The sequence below is a fragment of the Oncorhynchus clarkii genome, chromosome 5, assembly GCF_045791955.1.
Source record: "Oncorhynchus clarkii lewisi isolate Uvic-CL-2024 chromosome 5, UVic_Ocla_1.0, whole genome shotgun sequence".
NCBI classification, from domain to species: domain Eukaryota; kingdom Metazoa; phylum Chordata; class Actinopteri; order Salmoniformes; family Salmonidae; genus Oncorhynchus; species Oncorhynchus clarkii.
In genome coordinates this window covers 93898499-93922209 of record NC_092151.1, presented here as the reverse complement: position 1 = coordinate 93922209, position 23711 = coordinate 93898499, and the positions used below count along the sequence as shown (strand labels likewise).

At 46.2% G+C, this 23711-nt stretch overlaps 1 protein-coding gene across 4 annotated transcripts in view; it reads right to left on the bottom strand.

The window, feature by feature from the left end:
* Nucleotides 1-23711, bottom strand: part of LOC139409579 (tyrosine-protein kinase RYK-like) — a 98871-nt gene that overhangs the window by 29912 nt on the left and 45248 nt on the right. For all 4 annotated transcript variants that reach the window (XM_071154945.1, XM_071154947.1, XM_071154944.1 and 1 more), the window contains 3 exons: nt 10181-10306; nt 3880-3966; nt 1739-1808 (listed from right to left, as the gene is read on the bottom strand). In XM_071154945.1, the coding sequence (XP_071011046.1) occupies nt 1739-1808; nt 3880-3966; nt 10181-10306 (283 nt within the window). The remainder of the gene's footprint in view (nt 1-1738; nt 1809-3879; nt 3967-10180; nt 10307-23711) is intronic.

Genomic DNA, 23711 nt, shown 5'->3' with positions numbered 1-23711 from the left:
CCAAAATGTTTCTGACACCTCAGACTAAAGTTGGTAGACCGGCGATACCAAGACACTTGTGAGGGTCATCGTATTCCTGAGAGTCTCATCTTTCCATTGAGGGGGTCATAATCGTTTTATTTCAGCTGTTCAGAAATATATGAGGCAGAGACATCTGGTCGTGTTCGAGGGCACTGTATCCACGGGGTTAAATTGTGACTGACTGACAACTACAAATAATAAAATGAGTAGTTATTTACGATACAAGGTGATTTTGTCGATCAGTCGGCTGTAATGTGGAACATCACGGTTCAGAAGCGGGTGAGTAAACAGAAACATAATATAAAATTTTAAAAAAGAGGTCAAACTATCCAGTTATGTCTCATTTGGATTAAAAATCTATTTTTACAAGAGGTACCTCAAGTCCAGTAATATATCTAGCAATATAGATACTTTGTCGGTCCTTTGGTTAGAAGGTAAACGTGTCTTCTACCTTTCCCAACAGATAAGACTGACACAGAACCCAATAATACGTTGAGTATTCAATCTCTACTTAGACCCCAGGGGTAAATATTATTCAACCTGTGTCTCAGCAGGGTAAAAACCAACTCCACTGAGTGGGTATATATATTCTGTTGAAGATTGGTGAGGTGTTAAAACCAGTAAAGCCCATTGCGTGACAATGTGTCACACAGGAGGGAATTCTGGGAAGATTAGCTTTAGTGTTGGCCGGTAGGACGGTGGAGGCTGCCAGACAGAGGAAGGATGCATCTCGGAGAGCAGATGAAACGAGGAGAGACGTCTCTCACTGTGACCGCCTGACCTCAGGAAGGGGAAGAGGAAGGTGTGGGCCCGTGACGAACTGACACGGCATTCACAGAATTAACCACACAGTGTGCGCACACCCACCCACACATCCAGTACCACAATCACCCAGCCCCCCCCCCAGCAGCACCAACCTCACCTCACACCTCCCCAGCACCAACCCCCCCAGCAACAACCTCACCCTCCCCTCCCAGCACCAACATCACACGATGGGCGTTCATTTTTGGTGATATTCTTATGTCTGGATAAGGCTTTAAAAATACAGGATCAAATATTGCTACGTCACATGACTGCACACAACACAGGGCCTTAGGCACAGCAGACAAAACTGTATAGACAGTTTAAGGGTTTTCACAGAATGAGGAACAACCCGTAAGACAACAGTTAGTCATCTTCAGTGTGGAGAAACCCTAGCTAAGCAAGGTGGTGCCGAGACCCTTACGACAAGTTTCCAAAGTAGTGCCGAGTTCAGGGGAGTTTGTGTTATTACACCGGTAATATATATATCACAGTATATCGCCACGGCCGGGGAAACACGTTCTGGTTGTACAATTTATAAATAAATTCAATTAAATTCTTCCAACTGACATCCAGGATCCAAAGCAACCGTTTTAACAGATGGTGTGTGTCTTAGTGTGGGGAAATCTAGTGGGAACCTTGTGCAAAGGTGACTCAACAGGTTTCAACTCAGTTTCCAGTTGAGGGAAATTTGATTGTTACGACCATAGAATTAGAACGATGACGGTCGTTGCGGAGCAGACGACTCAGCGCGAGTTGCATACGTGTCTCGCCATGCCATGTGGAAATAAACAAGGACGCCAGAGGCTAGCCCCTTTGACTTACTGACTAACCCACAGAATTAAAAACAGAGCTCTGCCTGATCTCCAGTTCAGCTGGTTGCGATGTCCCCGTGATGATTTGATTGACTGATTACCTGTGATGAAGTCCTCGTAGTTTACAGCTTTCTGTCAGCATCATGGTCACCTGCACCTCAGAGGCATGGTCTACAGAATGAGAGAAGTGAAAGACAAGATACTCAACTTTAGTCTAGAAATCTAGGGATCTACACTGAAGTCTTGAAGGAGACATAACTTAAGTTGTGGAACGCAAACCATAAACACCACTCAGACTGCTTCTGCTGTATGCTAACCCTCCTTGGCCATGAACATTCCTCCTGACTAACAGGGGGGGGGGGGGGGGGGGGGGGGGGGGGTCTAAAAAGGTCATCTAACAGTCTAACAACCCTCTTGACCTCACACCATTCCATTTTCTGAGAACAGCCCCAGCCATGGGCTTCCTGTGAGAGTTATATCTTCTCTGGTTGGAAACGCACAGACGCTAGATTGACTCTTGCCAAGTCAAGCCACACGGAGGCCCAGAACTGGCTTCTAATACTATTTAAAATATTTTGTAAAAATATTGGCTGTTTTTTTTTTTGCCTCCAGTTTTTGCCTCTGGGGTGTCAGATGGGTGGGGTTTGCAGTCACGTGACTATTCTATTGATTCTGATTGGCCAAACTCAATCAAACCCAGATAAAGTATTTGAAGTGATTTCTTAAACTAATTGAACCCAGGTCTACAGAGGGCCCGTGTTTAATCTGGGAGAGAGAGGCCTTCTGGGAAGCGGGCTTGTTTCCTGCTCTCTGGGCCTGCTGGGAGGAAGAGGAGGAGGAAGTGGAATGATGAACAAAGCAGGACCCTGGTATGGTTGGCATGGTGGTGGGCACATTGTTCATGGTCTGGAACCCACTCCACCCTGGATAAACATGGAAGTGGCTAGGGGAGCAAGAGGGCAAAGGTCAGCTGGAAGGGAGACACGAACCTGAGAACGTCTGTGGGAAGGAGAGCCATACGCTGTGGGGGTGGTAAACTAAGGGTACTCTTCCACCTGACGAGATATAAGGTCATGTGGGGCGGCAGGGTAGACCTAGTGATTAGAGTGTTGGACCAGTAACCGAAAGGTTGCAAGTTCAAATCCCCGAGCTGACAAGGTAAAAATCTGTCGTTCTGCCCCTGAACAAGGCAGTTAACCCACTGTTCCTAGGCCATCATTGAAAATAAGAATTTGTTCTTAGCTGACTTGCCTAGTTAAACAAAAAGGTAAAAAAAAAAAAAAAAAAAAAAAAAAAAATATGTGGTCAGAGTCAATCGAACCCATAATCTTAGTTTAACAATTCAGTTCTAATCAGTAGGCTAACAGCCCTACTAACAACTATTTTCATATGCACAGGAAACCTAATGAGAAGTCCATATCCGTTTATTGAAACTGGTGGGAAATTAGCAGATATCAGCAATACACAGTATAAACATTAATGGACTCACTGATCGGGGTCTTACGACACTTTAGGATGTCAATAACATTGTTGAAAGGTTCTTGAAAGGTTTCAAATCCAAAAGACCCGATGAACTATATTCTCGTGTTGTGTGTACCATTCATTTTCTGAGCACGGTACAATTGACACCAGCTTGAACTTTCGGTCACCCTTTTAACAGTGGAATTTCTCCTACGGAGGGCTTCTCGGGAGTCTGCGTGGCTTTAGTACAGAGATAAAGTAGCCATAGCAACTTGGTAGAAACAGATCGAGTGGCACTCAGTTTACTCAGGGACCTTATGCCCCCCTCATGGCACCTGACTTAAATACTTTTTGCCAAGCACTTCAGTTTCTAAACACACAGTAAGTTACCCATGAAAGGGAGATGGGGGAACATTTTTGAACTAACTTTACAGCATAATGTTTCAAACATTGTTTGTTACACTAGAGTGCAGTAGCTGAAGCAGTGACGCGGGAACGAATGGGTTGCAGACAGTCAACATGGGAACGAATGGGTTGCAGACAGTCAACATGGGAACCAATGGGTTGCAGACAGTCAACATGGGAACCAATGGGTTGCAGACAGTCAACATGGGAACGAATGGGTTGCAGACAGTCAACATGGGAACGAATGGGTTGCAGACAGTCAACATGGGAACGAATGGGTTGCAGACAGTCAACATGGGAACGAATGGGTTGCAGACAGTCAACATGGGAACGAATGGGTTGCAGACAGTCAACATGGGAACGAATGACTGCGTACCTTTCACTGTCTTCACAAAGCAACATTTCTCCTTGGCCGGGTCCTTTTCGTCCAACAGAACACCGTGGAAGATGCGGCCAAATGTTCCTGTGAAAGAAGAGCACATATTTGATTGAGGCAGAGGCAGGCCAGCGCATCTCATTGACAGACTCTCAGTGAACTGTCACCTCACACACTGGAGGACAGAGGGTGAGTCTTTGTTCATTCTTTTATCACTAATTGGAAAACATTAAAATGACACAGAACCCCAAAGAGCATTTTAGGGCTCTGTAAAACTGGTGGTCCCCAGGGCTCGCTATCGTTCTCACTACTGGTGTCCCTCAGGGCAATGTAAAACTGGTATTCCCCCAGGGCTCAGTACTAGGACCTCTCCTGTTCTCACTACCGGTGTCCCCCAGGGCTCGGAACTAGGACCTCTCCTGTTCTCATTACAGCTATACACCAGGGCTCTGTACAAGGTATTCTTTAATGACTCACTACCGGTGTCCCCCAGGGCTTGGTAATAGGTCCTCACGTGTCACTTTGGTCATATCCTCACAGGCTCGCTTACCATTGCTATGCTGATGACAGTCAACCTTCTGACAAATCAGGGGACTATGACAGAGCTATTCTGACACACAGCTACAACACATGGTAAAGATAGGAGAACATGTGCGTTTCCACGCCTTTCTAATATAAGCATTGATAGCTTCAGGGACAGAGAAACCGAGCAGAGGGCAGGTAAAAATAAATTTAAGAGCATAAACCATCAAGGTAAACTGAAGAATCCAGGCCTCGAGGCCAACTTGGCCCCGTGTCTCACCAGGAGCAGCGATGACAGACAACAACAGGGTTTAACTGTCTCTTCGCTCTCTCCCTGGCTCTGTCGGGCGAGTCTGGACCTGCAGGCTCACTGAAAACCATACGGAATAGAGATCCCCCTCCAAGGCTCCTTTTCTCTGCCTCCCTCACAAACATCCTGACCTCTTCCTATAGGCCCGGTGTTCCGGTAAACACTGACTGAGGTAATATTCTGCTGTAAATCTGAAGAGTTACCACATCACTTTGGCAAAAACAACTGACTCCAGTCCTCGTTGCACAAGGCAGGCACGCTGATAACGTGAGGTCTCTGGGACAGAGGGAATTGGATATCATGAGTGATCAGTAAACAACGATCCTAAAACTAAAAAGACTACAGCACCGATCATTAGGTGTACATGGAATCTACGAGCACAGTCAGAAGTACTGTTAATCAATGATAGCAACACTGTTTATGCAGTGTGCCTGAGGGTTTTCAATGTAGTCTGCAGCCGTCTGATAAAAACAATGAATAATAATAAAGTCAGTAAAACAAATCATATTCACAGAAGTGAGCGATGTTTCCATCAATAAGCACTAGTTGTTATAAACACACAACACACACAGATCCTTGGGCTATGGGAGCCAGGGAGGATCAGATCAGTTTATGCTGAGGAGTAGTGTGATTTCTGCAGGCCGTTGTGTCAACATCCTCTCAGCTAGGGGCCAGACCAGAGGTGAGCTGGAGCAAGGCCAGAGCCAGACCAGGACTGGAGCTACACTGGAGCAAGGCCAGAGCCAGACCAGGACTGGAGCTACACTGGAGCCTGGCCAAGGCCAGACCAGGACTGGACCAAGGCCAGAGCCAGACCAGGACTGGAGCAAGGCCAGAGCCAGACCAGGACTGGAGCTACACTGGCGCAAGGCCAGAGCCAGACCAGGACTGGAGCTACACTGGTACACTGGAGCAAGGCCACAGCCAGACCGGAGCTACACTGGAGCAAGGCCAGAGCCAGACCAGGACTGGAGCAAGGCCAGAGCCAGACCAGGACTGGAGCAAGGCCAGAGCCAGACCAGAGCTACACTGGAGCAAGGCCAGAGCCAGACCAGGACTGGAGCAACACTGGAGCAAGGCCAGAGACAGACCAGGACTGGAGCTACACTGGAGCAAGGCCAGAGCCAGACCAGGACTGGAGCTACACTGGAGCAAGGCCAGAGCCAGACCAGGACTGGAGCTACACTGGCGCAAGGCCAGAGCCAGACCAGAGCTACACTGGTGCAAGGCCAGAGCTATACTGGAGCCAGGCCAGGGCCAGACCAGAGCTACACTGGAACAAGGCCAGAGCCAGACCAGGACTGGAGCTACACTGGAGCAAGGCCAGAGCCAGACCAGAGCTACACTGGCGCAAGGCCAGAGCTACACTGGAGCAAGGCCAGAGCCAGACCAGGACTGGAGCTACACTGGAGCAAGGCCAGAGCTACACTGGAGGCAGGCCAGGGCCAGACCAGAGCTACACTGGAGCAAGGCCAGGGCCAGACCAGGACTGGAGCTACACTGGAGCAAGGCCAGGGCCAGACCAGGACTGGAGCTACACTGGAGCAAGGCCAGAGCTACACTGGAGCCAGGCCAGGGCCAGACCAGAGCTACACTGGAGCAAGGCCAGGGCCAGACCAGGACTGGAGCTACACTGGAGCAAGGCCAGAGCTACACTGGAGCAAGGCCAGAGCCAGACCAGGACTGGAGCTACACTGGCGCAAGGCCAGAGCCAGACCAGAGCTATACTGGAACAAGGCCAGAGCCAGACCAGAGCTATACTAGAGCCAGGCCAGGGCCAGACCTTGGGGCTGGAATATGATACACGCTGTAGTAGAACCACCAAGAGCGGTGTTTAAGAGGCCACAACATGTTAGTGAAAACAGACCACCTACCCGCACGAGACACTTTCTCAGTGATATTCCTGATGGAAATTATGTATGCAGGCATTGCACCTAAGACAACTTTACCAACAAATGGCTTTGGACAATCATTCAAGGGATATTGTCAATGTCCTATATATATATATATATACTGCTCAAAAAAATAAAGGGAACACTAAAATAACACATCCTAGATCTGAATGAATGAAATATTCTTATGAAATACTTTTTTCTTTACATAGTTGAATGTGCTGACAACAAAATCACACACAAATTATCAATGGTAATCAAATGTATCAACCCATGGAGTTCTAGATTTGGAGTCACACTCAAAATTAAAGTGGAAAACCACACTACAGGCTGATCCAACTTTAATGTCTTTAAAACAAGTCAAAATGAGGCTCAGTAGTGTGTGTGGCCTCCACGTGCCTGTATGACCTCCCTACAACGCCTGGGCATGCTCCTGATGAGGTGGCGGATGGTCTCCTGAGGGAACTCCTCCCAGACCTGGACTAAAGCATCCGCCAACTCCTGGACAGTCTGATGTCCCAGATGTGCTCAATTGGAATCAGGTCTGGGGAACGGGCGGGCCAGTCCATAGCATCAATGCCTTCCTCTTGCAGGAACTGCTGACACTCCAGCCACATGAGGTCTAGCATTGTCTTGCATTAGGAGGAACCCAGGACCAACAGCACCAGCATATGGTCTCACAAGGGGTCTGAGGATCTCACCTTGGTACCTAATGGCAGTCAGGCTACCTCTGGCGAGCACATGGAGGGTTGTGCGGCCCCCCCACACCATGACTGACCCACCGCCAAACCGGTCATGCTGGAGGATGTTGCAGGCAGCTAGAACGTTCTCTAACGGCGTCTCCAGACTCTGTCACATGTGCTCAGTGTGAAACTGCTTTCATCTGGTGTTCTCTGGCAAATGCCAAACGTCCTGCACGTGGACGTCGGGCCCTCATACCACCCTCATGGTGTCTGTTTCTGACCGTTTGAGCAGACACATGCACATTTGTGGCCTGCTGGAGGTCATTTTGCAGGGCTCTGGCAGTGCTCCTCCTATATAAAAAATAAACTGGTAAAATGTGCGAAGTTGCTGGATATTGGTGGGAACTGCAACACGTTGTCAGACACGTTGATCCAGAGCATCCCAAACGTGATCAATGGGTGACATGTCTGGTGAGTATGCAGGCCATGGAAGAACTGGGACATTTTCAGCTTCCAGGAATTGTGTACAGATCCTTGCGACATGGGGCCGTGCATTATCATGCTGAAACATGAGGGGAACGTTTAAAGGTCTTGCGCACATCAGCTACCGAGAGCGTTATCACAGTCATCCAGAACAGTTAATGCTCGCGTGAATGCTTCAGTGTTGCTTGCCTCGAAGTGAGCATAAAAGGCATTTAGCTCGTCTGGTAGTCTCACGTCACTGGGCAGCTCGCGTTTGGGTCTCCCTTTGTAGTTCCGTAATAGTTTAACTTCTTTGGGACGGGACGGGACGGGGGGGGGCAGTATTTAGTAGCTTGGAGGAATAAGGTGCTCGTGACGATCGTTCACGTGAGAGTTACCTCGCGTTCCATTGCTTTTCTACAGACAAAGGAATTCTCCGGTTGGAACATTATTGTATATTTATGGTAAAAACATCCTAAAGATTGATTCTGTACTTTGTTTGACATGTTTCTACGGACTGTAACAAAACTTTTTGGACTTCCAATCTTTCCGCTGGACTTGCACGTGCGTTGTGAGTTTGGATTTGTTTACAAAACGCGCTAACAAAAGGAGGTGTTGGACATAAATTATGAACTTTATCGAACAAATCAAACATTTATTGTGGAACTGGGATTCCTGGGAGTGCATTCTGATGAAGATCATCAAAGGTAAGTGAATATTTATAATGCTATTTCTGACTTCTGTTGACTGCACAATATGGAGGATATATTTTTGGCTTGTTTGGGCTCTGAGCGCCGTACTCAGATTATTGCATGGTATGCTTTTTCCGTAAAGTAAAAAAAAAATCTGACACAGCGGTTGTATTAAGCAGAAGTTTCTCAAGTTCCATGTATAATAGTTGTATCTCTTATCAATGTTTATTATGAGTATTTCTGTAAATTGATGTGGCTCTCTGCAAAATCACCGCATGTTTTGGAACTACTGAACATAACACGCCAAGGTAAAATGAGATTTTGGGATATAAATATGAACTTTATCTAACTAAAAAAACATAGATGATTTCATGTTACACAATACATGTAAGTGTAATCTGATGAAGATCATCAAAGGTTAGTGATTAATTTAATCTATATTTCTGTTGTTTTTTTGTGACTCCTCTCTTTGGCTGGAAAAATGGCTGTGTTTTTCTGTGACTTGGTGACCTAACATAATCGTTTGTGGTGCTTTCACTGTAAAGCCTTTTTGAAATCAGACACTGTGGCTGGATTAACGAGAATTATATCTTTAAAATGGTGTAAAATACTTGTATGTTTGAGGAATTTTAATTATGAGATTTTTGTCGTTTTGAATTTTGGCGCCCTGCACTTTCACTGGCTGTTGGCGGGGTGGGACGCTACAGTCCCACATTTCCCAGAGAGGTTAAGCCCTGCCACATCCGACGAGCTTCTTAGTCCTGTATTGACGCTTTGTCAGTTTGATGGTTTGCCTGAGGGCATAGTGGGATTTCTAATAGGCATCTGGATTAGTGTCCCACTCCTTGAAAGCAGAAGCTCTAGCCTTTAGCTCGATGTGGATGACACCTGTAATCCATGGCTTCTGGTTGGGAAATATACGTACGGTCACTGTGGGGACGATGTCGTCAATGCACTTATTGATGAAGCCGATGACTGAGGTGGTGACGAACAACCGCGATGAACGGCACACTGATGAACAACCGCAGCATTTCACACCTACACACTGACGAACGGCCGAGGCGTTTCACAACTACACACAGACAAACGACCACCTCGTTTCACACATACACACTGACGAATGACCATGTTGTTTTATTGTGCAGAGTTTTGAAAGGAATGTTTTGGTCAGGATGTCACACCTTGGTTAGTGTCAGTTGGAAGTGAGAGCTGGTCATTGGACCGTGTGTTCTGTACCATCTTTAGTTTCACAACCAGGTAACACAATAACATAAACGGAGTTGGACATTGTGTTCCGTGTTCTTTTGGTTTCACAACATGAGATAATTGCAGAAGGTCAGAAGATACTCCCCAGAAGAGAACAACTGATCTACCGGACAAGTTGGGTCACGTCGCAGCGCAGTGTGTGTCCTGTGACTGTGTATGCTATAGCTGTCAGTCAGGATACTTGTGTTGTGATGGTTTAATGCAGTTTAATCCAATAATCACAATTCAGGCTATATTCAGACTTCAGCGCCAGTCCGCTCTGGAATTCTGGGGGGAGTTTTGCGAACTGTTACAGTCGCTGGTGCAATACTCTGTGTGTTACCTTCGTGTAGGACATCCCGTAGAGTGACTCAGTGTGTGTGTGTGTGTTACCTTCGTGCAGGACGTCCCATAGAGTGCCTATCAGTGTGTAGGTGTGTTACCTTCGTGCAGGACGTCCTGTAGAGTGACTATCAGTGTGTGTAGGTGTGTTACCTTCGTGCAGGACGTCCCGTAGAGTGACTCTCAGTCTGGAGATGGAGATGTCTTTGACCTTGGCTTTGGCTTCAAGCAGACTAACGCTTCTCAGGTCGTTCTTCTCAATACGCAGTGACGGGTAGCCTTGGTGGGTGGGGGAGAGAAGGAGAGGGGGACGGTGGGTAGGAGGGGAGGGAGAGGGGGACGGTGGGTAGGAGGGAGGGAGAGGGGGACGGTGGGTAGGAGGGAGGGAGAGGGGGACGGTGGGAGAGAAAGCGAGCGACGGACAAGTCAGTGTGCGTTTAAAAAGATCAGACCTCTAATACACATTCTCCTCCCTTCTAATAAAACTCTCCTAACTTTACTGTCTCCTTCACCGTCGCCCTCCAATAAACTTGAAAATATGAGAAGGAGTTTGAACCTTAGTATGATGACTTATCTGAGGCTCAAAAGGTTTATGAAAGCCATGTCGAGAACTGAATCAACATTCTTCACTTGGAAAGTTTTGTAGTTTAAAATAGTTCATTTGAAACAACCCACCAGAGATCAAGCTGATTGGGTGAATGTAATCATCTCATCTCCAGTCACTTTCATAACATCGCTACAGACATGTGTTAGTGTTTGGAGCCTGTCCTACTGTTGGCAAATATGAACATTCAATGTCAACACCCCTGTTCTAGAAACATGCATCCCCGGTGGACACGTCAGTGGAGACAGATACCACGTCAGTGGAGACAGATACCACATTATAATACAGCAGTGGAGACAGATACCACATAATACAGCAGCATACTGTAACACGTCAGTGGAGACAGATACCACATTATAATACAGCAGCATACTGTAACACGTCAGAGGAGACAGATACCACATTATAATACAGCAGCATACTGTAACACGTCAGAGGAGACAGATACCACATTATAATACAGCAGCATAATGTAACACGTCAGAGGAGACAGATACCACATTATACAACAGCAGCATACTGTAACGTCAGAGGAGACAGATACCACATTATAATACAGCATACTGTAACACGTCAGTGGAGACAGATACCACATTATAATACAGCAGCATACTGTAACACGTCAGTGGAGACAGATACCACATTATAATACAGCAGCATACTGTAACACGTCAGTGGAGACAGATACCACATTATAATACAGCAGCATGCTGTAACACGTCAGTGGAGACAGATACCACATTATAATACAGCAGCATACTGTAACACGTCAGAGGAGACAGATACCACATTATACAACAGCAGCATACTGTAACACGTCAGAGGAGACAGATACCACATTATAATACAGCATACTGTAACACGTCAGTGGAGACAGATACCACATTATAATACAGCAGCATACTGTAACACGTCAGTGGAGACAGATACCACATTATAATACAGCAGCATACTGTAACACGTCAGTGGAGACAGATACCACATTATAATACAGCAGCATGCTGTAACACGTCAGTGGAGACAGATACCACATTATAATACAGCATACTGTAACACGTCAGTGGTGACAGACACCACATTATACAGTAGCATACTGTAACACGTCAGTGGAGACAGATACAGTATGCTGCTGTATTATAATGTGGTATCTGTCTCCACTGACGTGTTACAGTATGCTACTGTATAATGTGGTGACTGATACCACATTACGTGTTACAGTATGCTGTATTATAATGTGGTATCTGTCTCCACTGACATGTTACAGTATGCTGCTGTATTATAATGTGGTAACATGTCAGTGGAGACATACGACATTATAATACAGCAGCATACTGTAACACGTCAGAGGAGACAGATACCACATTATAATACAGCAGCATACTGTAACACGTCAGAGGAGACAGATACCACATTATAATACAGCAGCATACTGTAACACGTCAGAGGAGACAGATACCACATTATAATACAGCATACTGTAACACGTCAGTGGTGACAGATACCACATTATACAGTAGCATACTGTAACACGTCAGTGGAGACAGATACCACATTATAATACAGCAGCATACTGTAACATGTCAGTGGAGACATACGACATTATAATACAGCAGCATACTGTAACACGTCAGTGGAGACATACAACATTATAATACAGCAGCATACTGTAACACGTCAGAGGAGACATACGACATTATAATACAGCAGCATACTGTAACACGTCAGAGGAGACAGATACCACATTATAATACAGCATACTGTAACACGTCAGAGGAGACAGATACCACATTATAATACAGCAGCATACTGTAACACGTCAGTGGAGACATACGACATTATAATACAGCAGCATACTGTAACACGTCAGAGGAGACAGATACCACATTATAATACAGCAGCATACTGTAACATGTCAGTGGAGACATACGACATTATAATACAGCAGCATACTGTAACACGTCAGTGGAGACAGATACCACATTATAATACAGCAGCATACTGTAACACGTCAGTGGAGACAGATACCACATTATAATACAGCAGCATACTGTAACACGTCAGTGGAGACAGATACCACATTATAATACAGCAGCATACTGTAACACGTCAGTGGAGACAGATACCACATTATAATACAGCATACTGTAGTCTAAACACTGCTGGCTAACAGGTAAAGAAGGAATCCTTTGTGAGCCCTCCCTTATTCCCAGTCCCAAATGGCACCCTATTCCCCATGTAGTGCACTACTTTTCACCAGGTACTACATAGGGAATAGAGGGCCATTTGAGAGTAACCCTCAGAGCGTGTGGTTAACCGCTGGTGAATACTGGAGCATTGAGGCGAGACGCAAACCAATGAGACATCAAAACAGAGGACGCCTTGAACAAAATCAGATGGACATGAAAGTACCAAAGCTACAATCTGGGATTTGAGTTTCAGCCCAACGGCAGAAACAACATTTAAAATATACAGGTAACTGCTGTTGGGTATTTTGATATGCAGTAAATAGTGTGTCTTAATAGGGTGTTGGGCCACCACGGGGCGCCAGAAAAGCTTCAACACACCGTGGCATAGTTCCTACAAGAGTCTGGATCTCTATTGGAGGGATACCGACACCATTCTTCCACAAGAAATTAACATCATTTAGTGTTTTGTAGACGGTGGTGGAAAACGCTGTCTCGGGTACCCCTCCAGAACCTTCCATAAGAGTTCAACTGGGTTGAGTTATGGTGACAGACACACGGTGCGGTGCGTGGGTCAGCTGTTTGTTTCCCCGCGACTGCTAATAAAACCATCCGTAACCACCTGACTATATGTGACAGTGTAAATCTGAGTCCTGCACCCGCTAATATAGAACAAGCTAGTCAGAGATGGCAGAACGATTCTTTAACAAGGGGGTGCAGGATCCTTCTTTTGTTGTTGCTCAATTTAGATTAGTTTCTGCTTATAATTTCCAACATTTTGCTAAGCTATAAGTCTCTAATTAGATACACAAAGCATCTCTTCTGTCATTACTTGTTGTCCTAGAAGACTAAATAAACACTTGCTCACCAGAATAATGTCATCAATCGATGGAATGAATGCTTCCAATCTACTTGACATCAGTCGAAGTTCTCTGTAACAGATCCTTCATTCGCAGGAGCAAATACGTCTAGGGACCACCGGGGACAAAACGCAATAACCCCCCCCCCCCCCCCCCCACCCCACCAAAAAACAATTATAATGGCAAAGAGTTTCTGTGCAACATTTCCTAATGCCATCAGTTTGACCGGCTGTAGGTAGTAGAAATCTGTGAAAACGGCACAGCATGTTTGTGATAATATTTCAGTTGGGCTTGAATGATGCTGATAGAGGTAACACCTCTCTGCAGGCTGTCCCCTAACTGTGCATTCACGTGTTCTCAAGATGCTGAAAGAAATAAAATCCTATTTCTCCACTCCTGTTCGTGAGTCAAAATGTACTTTATTTTTTTGTGGAAAAGAAATGCTGGAGTAATTGTGCAGGAGTTAATATTAAGGCTAGGTTAAAGACCTACAGTCAGTGTCCAGATTTTTTTTTGCCATTCAACCCATCTGAACAGTAAGCTACAGTTCCCTTGAGATAACACAGGCCTATTTGAAGTCACTGTCTTGTGACTCACAGCCAGCACCCCCGGCACAGCCAGCACAGCTATCATCCTCTTTCTTTTCCTGTTCTGGTCCCCCCTTCCCTTTATTTTCAACTTTCCATTTCACAGCTTTTCTCTTATTTAACTCAACTTTGACATCATTGTCCTTTTTGTCTCAGTGGATCCCAAAACGTTTACATTTTTTTGCGATTGGTGTGTAGACTATTCGGTGTGTTAAACGTTTTGCTCTATAGCTTAAGCTGGCAAAAGCGTACGTGACAACAAAACCTCAAATTGATACATTAATGGATTATTTTTAATCAAATCTACTTTTATTTGTGACAAGCGCCGAATACAACCGGTGTAGACCTTACAGTGAAATGATTACCACCTACAAGCTCTTTACCAACAAATGCAGTTAAGAAAAATAACTGTTAAGTATTCTTTCTTCAACCCACCACCCACCCACCCTTCATCCACACAATATTTCATGACCTTAAACCCCAACTGTCCCGCGGATATAACCATCACTATCACACACCCTTTAAACACTCTATGCTCCTTTCAGACCAAATCAAATCAAATGTATTTATATAGCCCTTCGTACATCAGCTGATATCTCAAAGTGCTGTACAGAAACCCACAGCAAGCAATGCAGGTGTAGAAGCACGGTGGCTAGGAAAAACTCCCTAGAAAGGCCCAAACCTAGGAAGAAACCTAGACCCCTCTTTCAAAGTCACCGAGATCTCTTCTTCTAGCTAAAACAATGGGCAACTGTGGATTTTTATACATGACCCTAAGCATGATGGGATGTTAACGGCTTAATTAACTCAGGAACCACACCTGTGTGGAAGCACCTGCTTTCAATATAGTTTGTGTCCCGATTTTACTCGTGTTTCCTTTATTTTGGCAGTTAAATGAATGATGAGCCTTATTGGTTAAAAAAAAAATATCCCAGGGTGCACCTTTAAAACATCAGTATGAAATTGGGTTGAGATACTCCAGTCCAGGACAAGCTAAACTAAGCTAAGCCCGAGGGATTCGTGAAGAAACTCTTCAACGTGTCACGCATGCTAGCGCATATCCCTCCCATCCTATATGTCAATCTAAACATTTTAAGCCCACTTCATATGGAAAAGTGAAACACGCTTAATGAACCTCAAATCACATGATGCCTACAGGCGACAGTGAGATCAGGATTGGTATGTGCCTTTATCATATCAAAAGATTATTTGTTGCATAAATAGATGAGTTAAAACAGCTGAAGAGACATGTTTGTGTTTCCAGCTCCAGCAGTGCAATGCAATGTTTAACAGCACAACACTATCTAAAACGGCACAATACTATCTAACAGCACAATACTATCTAAGAAAGTCGTGAAGAGGGCACGACAACGCCTTTCCCCCCTCAGGAGACTGAAAAGATATCAACAGCTGCACCGTCGAGAGCCTCCTGACTGGCTGCATCACCGCCTGATATGACGACTGCTCAGCATCTGACCGTAAGGCGCTACAGAGGGTAATACGTACAGCCCAGTACATCACTGGGACCAAGCTTCCTGCCATCCAGGACCTTTGTACCAGGCAGTGTCAGAGGAAGGCCCAAAGAATTGTCAAAGACTCCAGTCACCCTAGTTATAGACTGCTCTCTCTGCTACCGCAAGGCATGCGGTACAGGAGCTCCGAGTCTAGAACCAAAAGGATCCTCAACAGTTTCTACCCCCCAAGCCATAAAACTGCTGAACAGCTAATCAAATGGCTACCCCAACTATTTACATTGACCCCCCCCCCCCCCCTCTTTACACTGCTGCTACTCTCCGTTTATCCATGCAGTCACTTTACCCCTGTCCAACATGTACCCGCGCACCTCGACTCAGTACAGGTACCACTTGAATATAGCCTCATTATTGTTATTTTAGGGTGTTATTTCTTTTACTTTAGTTTATTTAGTAAATCTTTTCTTAACTATATTTTCTTTAGAACTGCGTTGTTGGTTAAAGGGCTTGTAGTAAGGAAGCATTTCACTGTTGTATTTGGAGCATGTGACAAATATTTGTTATTTAATTTTTTAAAACAGCACAATACTAACTAACAGGACAATACTGGACACAAATAAAACAAAACAATTAGAAGAAACAAGAAATATCAGAATAAGATATGTTAGTGTCAGGTCATATATTTTTATATAATAAATAACTATAAAATATAATTAACTATAACATATAATGAAACTATAACATATAATTAACTATAACATATAATGAAACTATAACATATAATGAAACTATAACATATAATGAAACTATAACATATAATGAAACTATAACATATAATGTACTATAAAATGTAATGTACTATAAAATGTAATGTACTATAAAATGTAATGTAACTATAAAATGTAATGTAACTATAAAATGTAATGTAACGTACTATAAAATGTAATGTAACGTACTATAAAATGTAATGTAATGTACTATAAAATGTAATGTAATGTACTATAACATATAATGAAACTATAACATATAATGTACTATAAAATGTAATGTACTATAAAATGTAATGTAAGTATAAAATGTAATGTAACTATAAAATGTAATGTAACTATAAAATATAATGTAACTATAAAATATAATGTAACTATAAAATATTAGGTTTTATAGCACACCATCAGTACCATCTTTACATGTTTTCTGAGATAAACCTGTTACAGGGAGCAGACATTTGCCTTGTATTTCTACAGTCTTCAGACCAGAGAGATGGCACAACGTTTTGCTGCCACCCAGTGGCTAAACTGAGAACAGCACCAAACTACGTTAAACATCAACCACCCGTGGGTGTCTGATCAGTAGATCTGTGACGATTAATTGTCATGAAAATAACCACAGATTTCATAATTGTCATTTTAGTTGAAACATGTTTTGAGCTTGTATTGCATCTTTGGCTACGGCCTAACGAATACAACACAGCTCTGGAGACAACCGTTGGCTCTACGGCCTAACGAATACAACACAGCTCTGGAGACAACCGTTGGCTCTACGGTCCAACGAATACAACACAGCTCTGGAGACAACCGTTGGCTCTACGGCCTAACGAATACAACACAGCTCTGGAGACAACCGTTGACTCTACGGTCTAACGAATACAACACAGCTCTGGAGACAACCGTTGGCTCTACGGCCTAACGAATACAACACAGCTCTGGAGACAACCGTTGGCTCTACGGCCTAACGAATACAACACAGCTCTGGAGACAACCGTTGGCTCTACGGCCTAACGAATACAACACAGGTCTGGAGACAACCGTTGGCTCTACAGCCTAACGAATACAACACAGCTCTGGAGACAACCGTTGGCTCTACGGTCTAACGAATACAACACAGCTCTGGAGACAACCGTTGGCTCTACGGCCTAACGAATACAACACAGCTCTGGAGACAACCGTTGGCTCTACGGTCTAACGAATACAACACAGCTCTGGAGACAACCGTTGGCTCTACGGTCCAACGAATACAACACAGCTCTGGAGACAACCGTTGGCTCTACGGTCTAACGAATACAACACAGCTCTGGAGACAACCGTTGGCTCTACGGCCTAACGAATACAACACAGGTCTGGAGACAACCGTTGGCTCTACGGCCTAACGAATACAACACAGGTCTGGAGACAACCGTTGGCTCTACGGTCTAACGAATACAACACAGCTCTGGAGACAACCGTTGGCTCTACGGTCTAACGAATACAACACAGCTCTGGAGACAACCGTTGGCTCTACGGTCTAACGAATACAACACAGCTCTGGAGACAACCGTTGGCTCTACGAACTAACAAATACAACACAGCTCTGGAGACAACCGTTGGCTCTACGGTCTAACGAATTCAACACAGCTCTGGTGACAACCGTTGGCTCTACGGTCCAACAAATACAACACAGCTCTGGAGACAACCGTTGGCTCTACGGCCTAACGAATACAACACAGCTCTGGAGACAACCGTTGGCTCTACGGCCTAACGAATACAACACAGCTCTGGAGACAACCGTTGGCTCTACGGCCTAACGAATACAACACAGCTCTGGAGACAACCGTTGGCTCTACGGCCTAACGAATACAACACAGCTCTGGTGACAACCGTTGGCTCTACGGCCTAACGAATACAACACAGCTCTGGAGACAACCGTTGGCTCTACGGCCTAACGAATACAACACAGCTCTGGAGACAACCGTTGGCTCTACGGCCTAACGAATACAACACAGCTCTGGAGACAACCGTTGGCTCTACGGCCTAACGAATACAACACAGCTCTGGTGACAACCGTTGGCTCTACGGCCTAACGAATACAACACAGCTCTGGAGACAACCGTTGGCTCTACGGCCTAACGAATACAACACAGCTCTGGAGACAACCGTTGGCTCTACGGCCTAACGAATACAACACAGGTCTGGAGACAACCGTTGGCTCTACAGCCTAACGAATACAACACAGCTCTGGAGACAACCGTTGGCTCTACGGTCTAACGAATACAACACAGCTCTGGAGACAACCGTTGGCTCTACGGCCTAACGAATACAACACAGCTCTGGAGACAACCGTTGGCTCTACGGTCTAACGAATACAACACAGCTCTGGAGACAACCGTTGGCTCTACGGTCCAACGAATACAACACAGCTCTGGAGACAACCGTTGGCTCTACGGTCTAACGAATACAACACAGCTCTGGAGACAACCGTTGGCTCTACGGCCTAACGAATACAACACAGGTCTGGAGACAACCGTTGGCTCTACGGCCTAACGAATACAACACAGGTCTGGAGACAACCGTTGGCTCTACGGTCTAACGAATACAACACAGCTCTGGAGACAACCGTTGGCTCTACGGTCTAACGAATACAACACAGCTCTGGAGACAACCGTTGGCTCTACGGTCTAACGAATACAACACAGCTCTGGAGACAACCGTTGGCTCTACGAACTAACAAATACAACACAGCTCTGGAGACAACCGTTGGCTCTACGGTCTAACGAATTCAACACAGCTCTGGTGACAACCGTTGGCTCTACGGTCCAACAAATTCAACACAGCTCTGGAGACAACCGTTGGCTCTACGGTCTAACGAATTCAACACAGCTCTGGAGACAACCGTTGGCTCTACGAACTAACAAATACAACACAGCTCTGGAGACAACCGTTGGCTCTACGGTCTAACGAATACAACACAGCTCTGGAGACAACCGTTGGCTCTACGGTCTAACAAATACAACACAGCTCTGGAGACAACCGTTGGCTCTACGGTCTAACGAATTCAACACAGCTCTGGAGACAACCGTTGGCTCTACGGCCTAACGAATACAACACAGCTCTGGAGACAACCATTGGCTCTAAGAACTAACAAATACAACACAGCTCTGGAGACAACCGTTGGCTCTACGGCCTAACGAATACAACACAGCTCTGGAGACAACCGTTGGCTCTACGGTCTAACGAATACAACACAGCTCTGGAGACAACCGTTGGCTCTACGGTCTAGCGAATACAACACAGCTCTGGAGACAACCGTTGGCTCTACGGTCTAACAAATACAACACAGCTCTGGAGACAACCGTTGGCTCTACGGCCTAACGAATACAACACAGCTCTGGAGACAACCGTTGGCTCTACGGCCTAACGAATACAACACAGCTCTGGAGACAACCGTTGGCTCTACGGCCTAACGAATACAACACAGCTCTGGAGACAACCGTTGGCTCTACGGCCTAACGAATACAACACAGCTCTGGAGACAACCGTTGGCTCTACGGCCTAACGAATACAACACAGCTCTGGAGACAACCGTTGGCTCTACGGCCTAACGAATACAACACAGCTCTGGAGACAACCGTTGGCTCTACGGCCTAACGAATACAACACAGCTCTGGTGACAACCGTTGGCTCTACGGCCTAACGAATACAACACAGCTCTGGAGACAACCGTTGGCTCTACGGCCTAACGAATACAACACAGCTCTGGAGACAACCGTTGGCTCTACGGCCTAACGAATACAACACAGCTCTGGAGACAACCGTTGGCTCTACGAACTAACAAATACAACACAGCTCTGGAGACAACCGTTGGCTCTACGGTCTAACGAATTCAACACAGCTCTGGTGACAACCGTTGGCTCTACGGTCCAACAAATACAACACAGCTCTGGAGACAACCGTTGGCTCTACGGTCTAACGAATTCAACACAGCTCTGGAGACAACCGTTGGCTCTACGAACTAACAAATACAACACAGCTCTGGAGACAACCGTTGGCTCTACGGTCTAACGAATACAACACAGCTCTGGAGACAACCGTTGGCTCTACGGTCTAACAAATACAACACAGCTCTGGAGACAACCGTTGGCTCTACGGTCTAACGAATTCAACACAGCTCTGGAGACAACCGTTGGCTCTACGGCCTAACGAATACAACACAGCTCTGGAGACAACCGTTGGCTCTAAGAACTAACAAATACAACACAGCTCTGGAGACAACCGTTGGCTCTACGGCCTAACGAATACAACACAGCTCTGGAGACAACCGTTGGCTCTACGGTCTAACGAATACAACACAGCTCTGGAGACAACCGTTGGCTCTACGGTCTAGCGAATACAACACAGCTCTGGAGACAACCGTTGGCTCTACGGTCTAACAAATACAACACAGCTCTGGAGACAACCGTTGGCTCTACGGCCTAAGGAATACAACACAGCTCTGGAGACAACCGTTGGCTCTACGGCCTAACGAATACAACACAGCTCTGGAGACAACCGTTGGCTCTACGGCCTAACGAATACAACACAGCTCTGGAGACAACCGTTGGCTCTACGGCCTAACGAATACAACACAGCTCTGGAGACAACCGTTGGCTCTACGGCCTAACGAATACAACACAGCTCTGGAGACAACCGTTGGCTCTACGGCCTAACGAATACAACACAGCTCTGGAGACAACCGTTGGCTCTACGGCCTAACGAATACAACACAGCTCTGGTGACAACCGTTGGCTCTACGGCCTAACGAATACAACACAGCTCTGGAGACAACCGTTGGCTCTACGGCCTAACGAATACAACACAGCTCTGGAGACAACCGTTGGCTCTACGGCCTAACGAATACAACACAGCTCTGGAGACAACCGTTGGCTCTACGGCCTAACGAATACAACACAGCTCTGGAGACAACCGTTGGCTCTACGGCCTAACGAATACAACACAGCTCTGGAGACAACAAACTCAAAAACAAAATGGTTTAAGCGCTTGGAACGTTTGGAAACAAAGCTTTTCCTCCAGACTGCTGCTCTGCTCATAAAATATTGACACATTTGACCCTTTTCATGTCAACATTTTAAACTGATATTAGGTAAACTATATAAGCACTTTAAAAACAAAAAAGTTACATACCCTCTTCAAATAAATGTAATATGACGATTATGACAAAGAAGACATTTATTTGACGGTCATTGTCCTTAACTGTCCGTTACCAGATTACAGGATAATGGTGCCACAGTAGATCTCACTGTGAGGAAAGGCACTGCAACGTCGCCAATGAGAGTATGTTTCGATGAAATTAATTTGACTGGAAGGAGTATTGTTGCACTTTTATGAGGACTGAAGCCAACTCCGGCAATATGGATGGATTAGCTAAACACTATAGATGATTAAAAACAAACAAACAGTGATAATAAACATGAGGATGAATGAATCCGTTAGAAGTAGAAGTTATGAATAGGGCCTCTGTGTTTCAGAACAATAAAAATGTCACATGACAGATTTGATCTTGTATTTTTAAGCCTTCTCCAGAAATTAACATTACACCAAAAAATAAAAGTAATTGTGTTTGAGGATGGTGCTGGACCATCTGTCATAAAACAAACATTTACAATTTTTTTTTTTTTTTTAAGGGGACAGTTTGATGAAAAAGCTTTAAATAAAACGTAAAGTCCACATCATGTGACATGACAAAATACAGGGAGACTAGTGCAGTGGATGGGCCCTGGTAAGACTGGACTAGTGCAGAGAGGATGGGCCCCTGGTAAGACTGGACTAGTGCAGAGAGGATGGGCCCCTGGTAAGACTGGACTAGTGCAGTGGGGATGGGCCCACGGTAAGACTGGACTAGTGCAGTGGGGATGGGCCCACGGTAAGACTGGACTAGTGCAGTGGATGGGCCCACGGTAAGACTGGACTAGTGCAGAGGGGATGGGCCCCTGGTAAGACTGGACTAGTGCAGTGGATGGGCCCACGGTAAGACTGGACTAGTGCAGTGGGGATGGGCCCACGGTAAGACTGGACTAGTGCAGTGGGGATGGGCCCACGGTAAGACTGGACTAGTGCAGTGGGGATGGGCCCACGGTAAGACTGGACTAGTGCAGTGGGGATGGGCCCACGGTAAGACTGGACTAGTGCAGTGGGGATGGGCCCACGGTAAGACTGGACTAGTGCAGAGGGGATGGGCCCCTGGTAAGACTGGACTAGTGCAGTGGGGATGGGCCCACGGTAAGACTGGACTAGTGCAGTGGGGATGGGCCCACGGTAAGACTGGACTAGTGCAGAGGGGATGGGCCCACGGTAAGACTGGACTAGTGCAGTGGATGGGCCCACGGTAAGACTGGACTAGTGCAGTGGGGATGGGCCCACGGTAAGACTGGACTAGTGCAGAGGGGATGGGCCCACGGTAAGACTGGACTAGTGCAGAGGGGATGGGCCCACGGTAAGACTGGACTAGTGCAGTGGGGATGGGCCCACGGTAAGACTGGACTAGTGCAGAGGGGATGGGCCCACGGTAAGACTGGACTAGTGCAGAGGGGATGGGCCCCTGGTAAGACTGGACTAGTGCAGTGGGGATGGGCCCACGGTAAGACTGGACTAGTGCAGTGGGGATGGGCCCACGGTAAGACTGGACTAGTGCAGTGGGGATGGGCCCACGGTAAGACTGGACTAGTGCAGAGGGGATGGGCCCCTGGTAAGACTGGACTAGTGCAGTGGGGATGGGCCCACGGTAAGACTGGACTAGTGCAGTGGGGATGGGCCCACGGTAAGACTGGACTAGTGCAGAGGGGATGGGCCCACGGTAAGACTGGACTAGTGCAGTGGATGGGCCCACGGTAAGACTGGACTAGTGCAGTGGGGATGGGCCCACGGTAAGACTGGACTAGTGCAGAGGGGATGGGCCCACGGTAAGACTGGACTAGTGCAGAGGGGATGGGCCCACGGTAAGACTGGACTAGTGCAGTGGGGATGGGCCCACGGTAAGACTGGACTAGTGCAGAGGGGATGGGCCCACGGTAAGACTGGACTAGTGCAGAGGGGATGGGCCCCTGGTAAGACTGGACTAGTGCAGTGGGGATGGGCCCACGGTAAGACTGGACTAGTGCAGAGGGGATGGGCCCACGGTAAGACTGGACTAGTGCGGAGGGGATGGGCCCACGGTAAGACTGGACTAGTGC